At 44.4% G+C, this 16,100-nt stretch overlaps 1 protein-coding gene across 1 annotated transcript in view; it reads right to left on the bottom strand.

Moving 5' to 3' along the window:
• Positions 1-16,100, bottom strand: part of LOC139232368 (protein FAM149A-like) — a 187,919-nt gene that overhangs the window by 42,332 nt on the left and 129,487 nt on the right. Inside the window, exon 8 of the mRNA XM_070862570.1 lies at positions 8,632-8,789. Within this exon, the coding sequence (XP_070718671.1) occupies positions 8,632-8,789 (158 nt within the window). The remainder of the gene's footprint in view (positions 1-8,631; positions 8,790-16,100) is intronic.

The raw sequence follows: 16,100 nt of genomic DNA, 5'->3' as shown, positions 1-16,100 counted from the left end.
TTTATTGATAGCCAAGTTTTTACAAGAGAACTATGTCACATGACAACATGGATGGCAGTTGTCAGAAATGGACATCTCAATTAAAAATGACAATAAAACATGTTTAGCTATTACAGGGTTTACTTTTTGTCGTATAATCTCTCCTGCCTCCCATCCTATCACAGACCTTCCCTTTTGTTCTTTCTTCCCCTCTCACTACACTTGCTTAAAATCTGTTACATCTCTAAATTTTTCCAGTTCTGACGAAAGGTCATCGGCCTGAAACATTAACTCTGTTTCTCTCTCCACAGATGCTGCCTAACCTGCTGAGTATTTCCAGCATTTCTTGTTGTTATTTTCGGTTTAAATATTAATCTACTTTAAAGTAACACATGCTTTCTCCTGAGGTTTTGAACTGACTGTCAATCATCTGTTCCTTCTTTAGTAATCCAGTTTTACTGTTATACTTGGTCTTTCTGCTCCTGTTTGTCTAAAGCTCAAAAAAATATTAGGATCTATCGACTGGATTTAGAAGAAAATTGTTTGTCTTCCTTCAGCTTTTGCACTTTTTTTTCTTATTGAAAATGTACAATTAACAGGAACGTTAAATTAGAACCAAGGTTTGAAATGCTGGGATTCATAGCATTAGATAAAAGTGCATAGGTAGAAACAGAAAAGAGATGATTCAAGACTTCTCTGTAAAAAAGAGACCATGTGCTCAAGCTCCGATGAGAAAAAGTGAACAAAGATTTAGATTTAACTATTTTACACAGAGGTTGCATGATGTAGATGGGGGTGTTTGTTATTAAGTTTAGTCAGTAACAAACTAGGAAACACTTCGCACCCTGTTTCCTGTAAGGACTCCATTCCTTTCTCTCAGCTTCTCCTACGTAGCATCTGACGATGCCACCTTTCACACCAGAGCTACCAAAATGTTCGCCTTTTTCCTCAGCCGATGATTCCCCTCCACGATGGTAAACGAGGTCCTCGACCGTGTCCATCTGATTTCCTACATTTGCACCCTCGCCCCTTCTCATCCCTCTCAGAACCATGATAGGGTTCCCCGTAGTCCTTCTCTTCCACCCCAAAAAAATGAGAGTTCTGAGGCCAAGTCATTGACCTGAAACATTAACTCTACATTATTCTCTGCATAGATGCTGTCTGCTCTGCTGAGTGTTTCCAGTAGTTTCTGCTTTTATTTTAGATTTCCAGCTTCTGAAGTATTTTGCTTTTTGATTTAGAGAAACATTTCTAGTTGGTCAACAGTAGAAAAGTCACAACAGCAATTGTGTTGCACAAAAGGAGCATAACTTCACAAAGCAGGTTCTGACCACCCATCAAGGAAGGACATAAAAGAAATTCACTGCATGTTATTTCCTTGTTAACCAGAGCACTGGTCACCAGCCACTGGACACAAAGCACTTGGAGAAAAATTTATCTTTTAGGCTATCTGTAGCTTCTCTTTGTTTCTTGTTACGTATCTAGTTTATTATCTGATTCTCATCTTCCTTCTCTATCTCAGAAGCTTTCTCGTCATACACAATATTTTTAAGACATTTTATAAAATGTAAGGTTTAGAAAATCCATTTATAGAATCATAGAATGGTTACAGCACAGTAGGAGGCCATTCGGCCTGTTGAGCCTGTGCCAGCTCTCTGCAAGAACACTTCAGCTAGTCCCACTCCTCCGCCCTTTCCCCGTTGCCCAGCAATTTTTTTTCTTTCAGGTACTTATCCAACTCCCTTTTGAAAGCCGTGATTGAGTGTGCCTCCACCACCATTTCAGACAGTTCATTCCAGATGGGTAAAAAAGTTTTTCCTTGTGTCGCCTTTGGTTCTTTTGCCAATCACTTTAAATCTGTGTCTTCTGGTTCTCGACCCTGCTGCCAATTGGGAATTTAGTCTAGTGTTTCCTCAAAGAACTGCAATAATTTTGAGATACAGCCTTTCTCTCATAAACCTTGATTGGCATGGAATTATGGAGGCAATTTTAAACTGCCAGTCATCGATCTTTCACCTAAAAACGGACGCCCAACAATTTAAAATGAGGCGATCCCTACGAAGTGTGTCCCCTTGGACACTAGCGTATTTGTCAGATGGTCCTGTAGATAGGCGAGCAGGACACCCTCTGAAACAGGCGGGAGAATGCTTAAATATGTAAATCAGAGTCCTACTCTGGTTGCAAAGGGAACACTGGAGGCCACTCAACAAAAACAACCTGGGCAATGTTATTGAGAGGTCCCCCCAAACAGAAAATCCACCCACTGTAGGCCCATTTTAGCCTCCCCGCTCTCCCCCACCCACCCACCTTCCCGGATTGCCTCACTCCCTTGCCACAACTTGCCGATGGCTGATTTCCTCCCTTCCCAAAACCAGTGACCAGCACACAGCTCATGAGCCTCAAAGTTACTCGGTTCTGACACTGGCATGAATGGGCGGATTGAGTGGCTGCTCCACTTATTTTGCACCTGTTTTGGGCACTTCCTTGAAATTGCTTGAACTACTTCCTTTACGATAGAGATCAATGTTTTCTTACTATATCTTACACTGTAAGCTTATCTTACAGGTCTATAATTCCCAGGATAATGGGCCCAAGTTTCCACAGGATAAAAAGCGGGCGCCCCTCCGAGCTGGGCGCCCGTTTTTCGCGCCTAAAACGGCGCCAGAAAAAAAACGCGCTATTCTCGAGCGCTTTGCAGCTCCTTGTCTGTTTGGTGCGGCGCCCAGGGGGGCGGAGCCTACACTCGCGCCAATTTTGTAAGTGGGAGGAGGCGGGTACTATTTAAATTAGTTTTTTTCCTGCCGGCAACGCTGCGCGTGCGCGTTGGAGCGTTGGCGCATGCTCAGTGTGAAAAAAACATTGGCACTCGGCCATTTTTGTAGTTCTTTGTAGCTGTTTAATTTTTGAACATTTTTTAATAAAATCACATTGCCATCAGCACATCAGCACTGAGGCTACCCTTCTCACTGTCCCCTTCCCTCCCCTCCCCTGCGCGGCAACAAGCCGCTGTCTCCTTCCCTTCCCTCCCCTCTCTCCACGGCAACAAGCCGCTGTTTCCTTCCCCTCCCTCCCCTCTCTCCACGGCAACAAGCCGCTGTCTCCTTCCCCCCCCTCCCCTCCCCTGCGTGGCAACAAGCCGCTGTCTCCTTCCCCTCCCTCCCCTCTCTCCACGGCAACAAGCCGCTGTTTCCTTCCCCTCCCTCCCCTCTCTCCACGGCAACAAGCCGCTGTCTCCTTCCCCTCCCTCCCCTCCCCTCCACGGCAACAAGCCGCTGTCTCCTTCCCCTCTCTCCCCTCCGCGGCAACAAACGGCTTTCTCCTCCCCCCCACCCCCTCCCGCTCAGCGGCACGAACGGCTGCAGAATTCTCCCTGGCTGAAGCACTTTCACGCAGGTAGGAAGATGGTTTATTTAATCTTTTCTTTGCTTATAAATGTTTATTCAGGTTGGATTTATTTATATAATATTTGTATAAGTATAAATAAGGATTTATTATAGAATTTAATGACTTCCCTTCCCCCCCCCACCTCGTTCTGGACGCCTAATTTGTAACCTGCGCCTGATTTTTTAATGTGTAGAACAGGTTTTTTCAGTTCTACAAAAATCTTCACTTGCTCCATTCTACTTTAGTTTGGAGTACATTTTCACTGTGGAAACTTTCAAATCAGGCGTCAATGGCCGGTCACGCCCCCTTTTGAAGAAAAAATTCTGTTCCAAAGTAGAACTGTTCTACCTGACTGGAACTGCAGAAAAGAAAATGTGGAGAATTGCGATTTCTAAGATAGTCCGTTCTCCACCAGTTGCTCCTAAAAATCAGGCGCAAATCATGTGGAAACTTGGGCCCATAGCTTCTAACCTGCATGCTTTTTAAAATTGGAATGCGAGCATCTTTCCAGCCATTGGATGCTTCCCCTTTTTTAATGAGCTGATAAATATTTTAGTTTCTATTTCTACTATTTCTCTCTTTCCTCAAGTACTTGCAGCCGCTGCCTATTTGCTCTTGTTTACTTCTGAATATTCAAACACTCCAGTAATTTTGTTCCTAATCCCCGTTTGCTCTTACACTTGGGATACATCTCATACCTCTCCGATTACAGGAAAGGACATCTACTGACAACTGCTTAAAAATGCTAATTTCTACTTTGTTGTTTTCTTCACCCACTTCTCTTATTTCAAGGGGCCCACTTGTTCTTAAGTACTTTGGTAGCTAAAGATACTCAATATCTCCACCTAATACCCTGCCGATTCCTTTTGTTCAACTTCTCTTTTACATCCTTAGTTATCGATTTGTTAGCTTTTAATTACAGCTTAGAATTATTGTTGGTGAAATCATCGGGCAAGAGTATAATGGGTTCATAGGCCATCCCCACGTCCATTCAGGTGTTAATCTGTTTATTTTAAATGGGTGAAGCCTGCCACTAAAATGCAGATACCTGTCATATAAACCAGTTTATCTGAGAATATCTCCCACTGCAAGTTCTAGGCCATGTTTTCTAATTCTTTGCAGGAATAAATAAGGGCATGTGCAGCGAGTCAGATGTTCAGAGTATCACATTTCACTTTGAAATCTCCTGTTTAACATCGAAGCATGGCCCTTCCTTTATATAATTTTTTATTCATTCATGGGATGTGGGCGTCGCTGATAAGGCCAGCATTTATTGCCCATCCCTAATTTCCCTTGAGAAGGTGGTGGTGACAACTGAGTGGCTTGGTAGGCCATTTCAGAGAGCAGTTAAGAGTCAACCACGGTATTGTGGGTCTGGAGTCACATATATGCCAGACTGGGTAAGGATGGCAGATTTCCTGCCTTAAAAATTCCTCAGCTGCCGTGGTGGGATTTGAACACATTAGTCCAGGCCTCTTGATTGCTAGTCCAAAAACATAACCACAAAGCGACCATACCCAATATGATAACAAGTTCTCACATTGGGAAATATGGTGTAAGGCTGGTGTTAAATCTCTATCCAGATCTGATGCCAATCATATTTAAATATGTAAAGAATAAAATGAAAGTGTCTCTGAGGGGAGGGAGTGCACTTCAAATCAGACAAATGGAAACTTCTGCAGATTTTGACATTGTTTGGTTTAGAGATTTTTAAACATGGAATATGCTTCGAATTGTGTCACACAGCAAGCTGACCGGAGAAAAAAAACACATCCAAGGACTGGTATAATTTGCTGGGGCTTCTGACAAGGCTGGGGAACTGAACTTAGCTTGGATGTTTCTCCGTCAAAATGGAAACATTTTTGTAAATTCTCACAAGAAGTTGGTCAAGGTTTCCTCTAGCAAACACAAACTTTCATCATAGTCACCAGATTCTTTTGTTTCATACTGAAAGGGCAGAACCACGGCAGAAACTTATGTCAATGAGGAATATAACATTAATTCATTTTCACTCTCGACAGCCATTGTTCCATTTGCATTACTTGGCCTGGTGCAGCCTATGTCAATAATGTCAATGTGGGACCTTGCTGTGGGGAATTTTATGAGCAATAATAGAAAGGAAGATCACAAATCTATTCAAACACATAACAAAGTATTTTGGTTTTTTTTGATACCATTTCGTGAAAAACTACATGAATATAAAACTGTGCTAATTTTAGGCTTAAGCTCTCTCTGCAAGATTAATTTTCATAATGCAGTCAATGTTGGCTTTTCGTTAAACTAGCAATATGAATCACTTGAATCCAGATCAAATCCTAACAAGGCAAATTTAGATATTCTGGATTCTAGTTTTCTGAAGTCGTTGATTTATATGGATTCCATAGATGTCAGTACCTTGCCCAAGTGCTATTTTCACATATGAGCCTAGCCAGCGAATGTCAGCAAACTATTTTAAGAACATAAGAAGTAGGAGCAGGAGTAGGCCATCTGGCCCCTCGAGCCTGCTCCGCCATTTAATAAGATCATGGCTGATCTGATCATGGACCCAGCGCCACTTCCCTGCCCGCTCCCCATAACCCTTTACTCCCTTATCGCTCAAAAATCTGTTTATCTCCACCTTAAACATATTCAATGACCCACCCAGCCACCACAGCTCTCTGGGCAGAGAATTCCACAGAATTACAACCGTCTGAGAGAAGAAATTCCTCCTCATCTCAGTTTTAAATGGGCGGCCCCTTATTCTGAGGCTATGTCCCCTAGTTTTAGTTTCCACTACGAGTGGAAATATCTTCTCTGCATCCACCTTGTCGAGTCCCCTCATTATCTTTATGGGCCCAAGTTTCCACATGAGTTGCGCCTGATTTTTAGGAGCAACTGGTGGAGAACGGACTATCTTAGAAATCGCAATTCTCCACATTTTTTTTTCTGCAGTTCTAGTCAGGTAGAACAGTTCTACTTTAGAACAGAATTTTTTCTTCAAAAGGGGGCGTGTCCGGCCACTGACGCCTGATTTGAAAGTTTCCACAGTGAAAACGTACTCCAAACTAAAGTAGAATGGAGCAAGTGAAGATTTTTGTAGAACTGAAAAAACCTGTTCTACACATTAAAAAATCAGGCGCAGGTTACAAATTAGGCGTCCAGAACGAGGTGGGGGGGAGTGGGGGGGGAAGGGAACTCATTAAATTCGACAATAAATCCTTATTTATACTTCTACAAATATTATACAAATAAATCAAACCTGAATAAACATTTATAAGCAAAGAAAAGATTAAATAAACCATCTTCCTACCTGTGTGAAAGTGCTTCAGCCATCGTTCGAAGGAAACCGCCATTTGTTGCCGCGCAGGGGAGGGAGGGGAAGGAGACAGCGGCTTGTTGCCGTGGAGGGGAGGGAGGGGAAGGAGACAGCGGCTTGTTGCCGCGCAGAGGAGGGGAGGGAGGGGAAGGAGACAGCGGCTTGTTGCCGTGGAGAGAGGGGAGGGAGGGGAAGGAGACAGCGGCTTGTTGCCGTGGAGAGAGGGGAGGGAGGGGAAGGAGACAGCGGCTTGTTGCCGTGGAGAGAGGGGAGGGAGGGGAAGGAGACAGCGGCTTGTTGCCGTGGAGAGAGGGGAGGGAGGGGAAGGAGACAGCGGCTTGTTGCCGTGGAGAGAGGGGAGGGAGGGGAAGGAGACAGCGGCTTGTTGCCGTGGAGAGAGGGGAGGGAGGGGAAGGAGACAGCGGCTTGTTGCCGCGCAGAGGAGGGGAGGGAGGGGAAGCAGACAGTGGCTTGTTGCCGTGGAGAGAGGGGAGGGAGGGGAAGGAGACAGCGGCTTGTTGCCGTGGAGAGAGGGGAGGGAGGGGAAGGAGACAGCGGCTTGTTGCCGTGGAGAGAGGGGAGGGAGGGGAAGGAGACAGCGGCTTGTTGCCGTGGAGAGAGGGGAGGGAGGGGAAGGAGACAGCGGCTTGTTGCCGCGCAGAGGAGGGGAGGGAGAGGAAGGAGACAGCCGTTTGTTGCCACGGAGGGGAGGGAGGGGAAGGGGACAGTGAGAAGGGAAGCCTCAGTGCTGATGTGCTGATGGCAATGTGATTTTATTAAAAAATGTTCAAAAATTAAACAGCTACAAAGAACTACAAAATTGGCCGAGTGCCAATGTTTTTTTCACACTGAGCATGCGCGAACACTCAAACGCACACGCGCAGCGTTGCCGGCAGGAAAAAAACTAATTTAAATAGTACCCGCCCCCTCCCACTTACAAAATCGGCGCGAGTGTAGGCTCCGCCCCCCTGGGCGCCGCGCCAAACAGACAAGGAGCTGCAAAGCGCTCGAGAATAGCGCGTTTTTTTTCTGGCGCCGTTTTAGGCGTGAAAAACGGGCGCCCAGCTCAGAGGGGCGCCCGTTTTTTATCCTGTGGAAACTTGGGCCCCATATGTTGTGATAAGATCTCCTCTCATTCTTCTGAACTCCAATGTGTGTAGGCCCAACCTACTCAACCTATCTTCATAAGTCAACCCCCTCATCTCCGGAATCAACCTAGTGAACCTTCTCTGAACTGCCTCCAATGCATGTATATCCTTCCTTAAATACGGAGACCAAAACTGTACGCAATATGCAGTACTCTAGGTGAGGCCTCACCAATACCCTGTACAGTTGTAGCAGGACTGCTCTGCTTTTATACTCCATCCCCCTTGCAATAAAGGCTAACATTCCATTTGCCTTCCTGATTACTTGCTGCACCTGCATACTAACTCATGTGTTTTATGCCAGAGCATCATCACAACCGAGCTTAATCCTGTGTTTGCATGACAGTCACACAGACCCACTTTCCAGCAGGAGTCTCCTGGTCATGATCAGGAATGAGAACCCTGGATAACTTCTCCCTTTCCTAGCTGAGGGGTGCTGAAGCCAATCATAACATCCCATCTGCCACCAGAGACCAGATCATCCGGCAAAGACTGGGATTGAATTTGGGACTTTCCTGGTCTTATAATCAATCATTTTCATTTCGAATAAACAAAATTACCAACTAAATCATCAAGGGGAGCCTGAGGTCTTATGACGGTTTTATATAAACTCATAATTACCTCTTGGCTCTGATATTCCATACCTCTTAAGTCCTGCAACTCTCTTAAGGCAACTCTGATAGCCAAATAGAAATATGCATAAAATGAGATTCACATTGCAATTAAAATCCGTCATTCATTTACCATGCAATTTAAAAGAGAGTTTTGCAATTGTTTAAGGATCAGAATTACAAATATAAGCACATTACAGACTGGCATTGTACCTACCTGAGAGTGGATGAAGGATGTACCTAACGTCAAGATCCGTGTCTCAGAGCCTCTTGATGGTGGAACGCTATAGTTTGTTACGATGATTCGAGAGTCACCGATGTGAGGGAGTTTGCTGATTATTGCACTCTGCATGTTCACCGTCTGTTTATCCTTATCTGGAGCCAGTGTAGGAGATAAAAAGAAATGCAACAGTTACCAGTGCACTGTGTGTGAGTGGAGGAAGCCGTGCCCATCTTCACAAAGTTTGAATTTGTCAGACAGTGCAAAGATCGTAACAGCTTCGACAATAGTAAGAGCTTCTACAGGTATATAAAAAGGAAGAGGGTAGCTAAAGTAAACGTTGGTTCTGTAGAGGATGAGACTGGGGAATTAATAATGGGGAACAGGGAAATGGCAGAGACTTTGAACAAATATTTTGTATCAGTCTTCACGGTAGAAGACATTAAAAATATCCCAATAATGGATAATCAAGGGGCTATAGGGAAGGAGGAACTTAAAACAATCACTATCACTAAAGAAAAAGTACTCGGTAAAATAATGGGACTAAAAGTGGACAAGTCCCCTGGACCTGATGGCTTACATCGCAGAGTCTTAAAAGAAGTGTCTGCAGAGATATTGGATGCATTGGTTGTAATCTACCAAAGTTCCCTGGATTCTGGAGAGGTCAGCGAATTGGAAAACCGCAAATGTAATGTAATGTAAAAAAGGAGGCAGACAAAAAGCAGGAAACTATAGACCAGTTAGCCTAACCTCGGTCATTGGGAAAATGCTGGAGTCCATTATTAAGGAAGCAGTAGCAACACATTTGGAAAACGCCTAATTCAATCAAGCAGAGTCAGCATGGTTTTATGAAAGGGAAATCATGTTTGACAAATTTGCTGGAATTCTTTGAGGATGTAACGAGTAAGGAGGATAAAGGGGATCTAGCAGATGTGGTGTATTTTGATTTCCAGAAGGCATTCGATAAGGTACCACATAAAAGGTTACTGCACAAGATAAAACCTCATGGGGTTAGGGGTAATATATCAGTATGGATAGAGGATTGGCTAAATAACAGATAACAGAGAGTCAGGATAAATGGGTAATTTTCCGGTTGGCAAACGGTAACTAGTGGGGTGTCACAGGGATCGGTGCTGGGGCCTCAACTATTTACAATCTATATTAATGACTTGGATGAAGGGACCGAGTGCAATGTAGCCAAGTTTGCTGATGATACAAAGATGCGAGGAAGACACAAAGAATCTGCAAAAGGATATAGACAAGCTAAGTGAGTGGGCAAATATTTGGCAGATGGAGTATAATGTGGGAAAGTGTGAGGTTATCCACTTTGGCAGGAAAAATAAAGAACCAAATTTTTATTTAAATGGAGAGATTACAACATGCTGCAGTACAGAGGAACCTGGGGGTCCTTGTGCAGGAAACACAAAAAGTTAGTATGCTGGTACAGCAAGTAATCAGGAAGGTAAATTGAATGTTGGCCTTTATTGCAAGGGGGATGGAGTATAAAAGCAGAGACATACTGCCGCAACTATACAGGGTATTGGTGAGGCCATATCTAGAGTACTGCGTACAGTTTTGGTCTCCTTATTTAAGGAGGAATATACTTGCATTGGAGGCATAAGGACATAAGAAATAGGAGCAGGAGTAGGCTATTTGGGCCCTCGAGCATGCTCCGCCATTCAATAAGATCATGGCTGATCTGATCATGGACCCAGCGCCACTTCCCTGCCCGCTCCCCATAACCCTTTACTCCCTTATCGCTCAGAAATCTGTCTATCTCCATCATAAATATATTCAATGACCCACCCAGCCACCACAGCTCTCTGGGGCAGAGAATTCCACAGAATTACAACCGTCTGAGAGAAGAAATTCCTCCTCATCTCAGTTTAATTGGGCGGCCCCTTATTCTGAGACTATGTCCCCTAGTTTTAGTTTGCCCTATGAGTGGAAATATCCTCTCTGCAACCACCTTGTCGTGCCCCTTCATTATCTTATATGTTTCGATAAGATCACCTCTCATTCTTCTAAACTCCAATGTGTATAGGCCCAACCTATCCCCATAAGTCAACCCCCTCATCTCCAGAATCAACCTAGTGAACCTTCTCTGAACAGCCTCCAATGCAAGTATATCCTTCCTTAAATACGGAGACCAAAACTGTACACGGTACTCTAGGTGTATAATACTCTATACAGTTGTAGCAGGACTTCTCTGCTTTTATACTCTATCCCCCTTGCAATAAAGGCCATCATTCCATTTGCCTTTCTGATTACTTGCTGTACCTGCATAGTAACTTTTTTGGTTTCATGCACAAGGACCCCCCAGGTCCCTTTGTACTGCAGCACTTTGCAATTTTTCTCCATTTAAATTATAATTTGCTTTTCTATTATTTCTGCTAAAGTGGATAACCGTACATTTCTCCACATTGTACTCCATCTGCCAAATTTTTGCCCACTCACTTAGCCTGTTTATACACCTTTGCAGATTTTTTGTGTCCTCCTCACAATTTGCTTTTCCATCATACACTTGGCTACATTACACTCGGTCCCTTCATCCAAGTCATTAATATAGATTGTAAATAGTTGAGGGCCCAGCACCAAGCTCTAATCCCTGTGGCACCCCACTAGTCAATGTTTGCCAACCGGAAAATGACCCATTTATCCCGACTCTCTATTTTCTGTTAGTTAGCCAATCCTCTGTCGATGCTAATATATTACCCCCAACCCTATAAACTTTTATATTGTGCAGTAACCTTTTATGTGGCACCTTATCGAAAGCCTTCTGGAAATCCAAATACACCACATCCACTGATTCCCCCTTATCCACCCTGCAATTTAGAGAAGGTTCACTAAGTTGATTCCTGAGATGAGGGGGTTATTAAGAAAGGTTGAGTAGGTTGGGCCTATACCCATTGGAGTTTAGAAGAATGAGAGGGGATCATTTTGAAATATATAAAATATTGAGGGGGCTCGACAAGGTAGATGCTGAGAGGCTCTTTTCACTCATGGGGGAATCTAGAACTGGGGGCATTGTTTAAGAATAAGGGGTTGCCCATTTAGAACTGAGATGAGAAGGAATTTCTTCCCTCAGAGGGCTGTAAATCTGTGGAATACTCTGCCCCAGAGAGCTGTGGAGGCTGGGTCATTGAATATATTTAAGGTGGAGATTGAGAGATTTTTGAAAGATACGGGAATGAAGGGTTATGGGGAGGAGGCAGGGAAGTGGAGCTGAGCCCATGATCGGATCAGCCATGATCTTTTAGAATGGCGGAGCAGGCCCGAGGGGCCTTATGCCCTACTCTTGCTCCTATTTCCTATGTTCCTATGATTTCATTTTCAATGGTAGCTTCAATGTAATTGTAAAAAAGACATTTCTAAAACAGGTGCTTATTATTAATTAGTTAAAGCAACAAAAAGGTACAACACACCGTACATATTTTGCAGTTGGAGATATTTTGACAGCTTATAACAGGAACTGAAAATAAAAACGTCACCTTCGGCATCAATTTTAAAACTGTTGATAGGATATTGACCAGTATACTGAGTTGAAATTAAGGAGTTCCTAAACTTCATACATATTCCAGAGATACTTGTAGGCTCAAAACATAATGTGGCATTGTAATTCTGCCAGTGGGACATTAATCTGTATAAACCCTCTCCTTTTTATTTGATTATTTTCACTCTGATAACCTGTGAGTTTTGATCTCAGCATAAATACCAGAATCCCTTAAAAAGGAAAAATTTGCAGGGCTATGGGGAAAGAGCAAGGGTGTGTGTGGGACTAATTGGACAGCTCTTTCAAGGAACTGGCACAGGCACGATGACCCAAATGACCTCTTTCTGTGCTGTATGGTTCCACGATTCTATGAATCCACCTGCCAACAACCTACATCACTGGGGAGGTCATCTATTTTACATAAACTGACCAGCGCCTGCATCATCACTAGAGGTACATCCCAGGCACCCGTCTACCCCAGGAGATTCCAAAAATGCAACGGAGTGCGCCAATTCTGGAGGGGAGGAGTGCCATGACTCACCCCAAAGGATTACCTACTTGTGCCCCTTAAAAGGGCGTCATTAGAATTTGGACAGGCTCTCGTGTTCTTCAAGCTTCCAGGCCATAATGCAGGCCTGGACCCACTGGTGGGCTCTACTTGCATTGTTGGGCAGGCCGGTATGCTTGCTCCCACCTGGCATACAGGCCTACTGAAGGTCTGCCAGGCTGGAGATGTGTAGCGTCCACCTCTTTTGATGGTAACTTTGTTTACAGCAGGCAGGGGCTCCACCCCAGCTAGGCCCCATGGAAACTGTCAGTGTATTCATGTCGCAGTCTCATTTGCGGCCTGCCAGAGTTACACTGAGAGTGCACCGGGAGGGCCTTGGGTATCTGTCCCCTTTCCCTATTGTTTAGGCCCTCACATACCCTCCCCTGCTCCCTTCTGCTCAGCAGGTTGCACTCTCCAAATCATCTGCTAATGAGACACGAGAAACAAGTTAACATGCTTTTCAATTTTCTATATGCCCTTGAAATTATATTGTGGGATAAAAATGTCTGAAAGCTTAACATGTTCACCTTTCATATTTTAGTGGTGGCATTTACCAGTTTATACTAAATGAGTTAATACTTCAACAAAAATTTGGCAGATGGAGGAGTATAATGTGAAGAAATATGAGATGATTCCAGGTGTGGCCTCACCAATACCCTGTATAACTGGAGCAAGACCTCCCTGCTTTTATACTCTATCCCCCTTACAATAAAGGCCAACATTCCATTTGCCTTCCTGATTACTTGCTGTACCTGCATACTAACTTTTTGTGTTTCATGCTCCAGGACCCCCAGGTCCCGCTGTACTGCAGCACTTTGCAATTTTTATCCATTTAAATAATAACTTGCTCTTCGATTTTTTTCTACCAAAGTGCATAACCTCACACTTTCCAGCATTATACTCCATCTGCCAAATATTTGCCCATTCATTTAGCCTGTCTATGGCCTTTTGCAGGTTTTTTGTGTCCTCCTCACACATTGCTTTTCCTCCCATCTTTGTATCGTTAGCAAACTTGGCTACGTTACACTCGGTTCCTTCATCCAAGTAGTTAATATAGATTGTAAATAGTTGGGGTCCCAGCACTGATCCCTGCGGCACCCCACTAGTTACTGATTGCCAACCCGAGAATGAACCATTTATCCTGAGTTTCTGTTTTCTGTTAGTTAGCCAGTCCTCTATCCGTGCTGAGATATTACCTCCAACCCCGTGAACTTTTATCGTGTGCAGTAACCTTTTATGTGGCACCTTGTCAAATGCCTTCTGGAAGTCCAAATACACCAAATCCACTGGTTTCCCTTTATATACCCTCTTTATTAAATCCTCAAAGAATTACAGCAAATTTGTCAAACATGACTTCGCTTTCATAAATCCATGCTGACTCTGCCTGAGTGAATTATGCTTTTCCAAATGTCCTGCTACTGCTTTTTTAATAATGGACTCCAACATTTTCTCAATCACAGATGTTAGGCTAACTGGTCTATAGTTTCCTGCATTTTGTCTGCCTCCTTTTTAAAATAGGAGCGTTACATTTGCAGTTTTCCAATCTGCTGCATTGGAGGCAGTTCAGAGAAGGTTCACTAGGTTGATTCCTGAGATGAAGGGGTTGACTTATGAAGATAGATTGAGTAGGTTGGGCCTATACTCATTGGAGTTCAGAAGAATGAGAGGTGATCTTATTGAAACATATAAGATACTGAGGGGGCTCAACAAAGTAGATGCAGAGAGGATGTTCCCCCTTGTGGGGGAATCTAGAACTAGAGGGCATAGTTTCAGAATAAGGGATCGCCCAGTTAAAATTGAGATGAGGAGGAATTTCTTCTCTCAGGAGGGCTGTAAATCTGTGGAATTCTCTGTCCCAGAGAGCTTTGGAGGCTGGGTCATTGAATATATTTAAGGCGTTAAGGGGAGCAGACAGGGAAGTGGAGCTGAGCCCATGATCAGATCAGCCATGATCTTATTAAATGGCGGAACAGGTTCGAGGGGCCAAATGGCCTACTGCTCCCATTTCTTATGTTCATATTAAAATGGCAAAAAAGGAATTTCAGATGAATGAGTTGAATGTTTTTATGCAATTATCCCACAGCGTAAGTAACTTTAAGGCTTATATTGCTCTATCTTTCCTCTCTTTTTCACTGTAAGCACCTCGGCTGCATCCAATCAGAAAGTCCCTGGCTGAGGTTAGAAAGTTGCTGTATGTATATGTGCGGGACCAAGTCCCATCTTATAAACTTACAATACACCATCAAAGCACTGTGGCAGCAGACTGCCTGCCTATCAGTATGTTACTCTGGTATCATTGGGCTCAATTTTGGCCCACCCCTTTTTTCGGCGCACTTACCGGAGATGCGCCGCTTTTCTCCGTTCATATGTGCAGCGAGAAAAAATTGCTCCCCACTTTGGCCGCTGTCCGGCTCTCCTCGGTCATCGCACAGCATGGCCAGTCGAGTCAGGGGGGTGGAGCCAGCGTCCTGCGCTGAAAACAGTGCCGGGACATTTGAACATGTGCATTGGAGTCGGGTCGCGATGTCCACGCATGCGCAGTAGCGCCGAAATTTGGCAATCGGCCATTTTTTAAAGGAATCGTAGCTGCTTGTGTTTTGCTGTCTGGTGAGTTTGCTTCCTGCAGCCTGTGTGTGCTCTGATGTCAGCAGTTCCTGCCCCTATCCCTGGCCGAGTGGTCTCACGGTCATCCCACCCCTATCCCTGGCTGAGTGGTCTTCCGATCGTCCCGCCCCTATCCCAGGCCGAGTGGCCTCCCGTACCAGCCTGCCCGCTGTTGAAGTAGTTGCTTGTGTTTTGCCCTTGTTGCAGCCTGTCCAGTGAGTTTGCTTCCTGCAGCCGCTGTGTGTGCTCCGATGTCGGCAGTTCAATCGCTCCCGCCCCTATCCCTGGCCAAGTGGCCTCCCGGTGCATTGTCGTCCCGCACCTATCCCTGGCCAAGTGGCTTCCCGCACCAGCCGGCCCACTGCCTTCCCGGGCTGAGTTTTCAGATGAAGGTAGGACTTAGTTCTATTTTTTATTTGTTCTTGAATGCTTGTTACTTTTTGTGCTTTGTTTAGTGCTTTGTAAGTCTTGATGCTTTAGGTGCAGGACTTCTCCGCTTCCCTTCCCGCCTCTATCCCAGGCTGAATGGCCTCCGATGTACCTACCTGTGATGGTTTCTTAACTCTCCACAAGGGTTTTCTGAAGTGGCCACAAACACTGGCCGAAGTAGGTTTGGAGTAAATATTAGCTGGCGAAAGTGGCCTAACTTGCCAAAACTGGCATAGGTGGCTGTTAACGGCTCCTTTTGAGAAAAACTAAACTAAACTAAAAAAAATCGTAACTAACTTACTTACACTGGCGCAAATTGAATGTGCAAAATGGGGATTTTTAAGATATGCCAGAAAAATCAAGTTACTCCAAAAAAAACGGAGCATCTCC

The sequence above is a fragment of the Pristiophorus japonicus genome, chromosome 2, assembly GCF_044704955.1.
Source record: "Pristiophorus japonicus isolate sPriJap1 chromosome 2, sPriJap1.hap1, whole genome shotgun sequence".
Lineage (NCBI taxonomy): Eukaryota > Metazoa > Chordata > Chondrichthyes > Pristiophoridae > Pristiophorus > Pristiophorus japonicus.
Note: the sequence above shows the minus strand (reverse complement) of the source record. Positions and strands in the feature narration are given on the sequence as shown.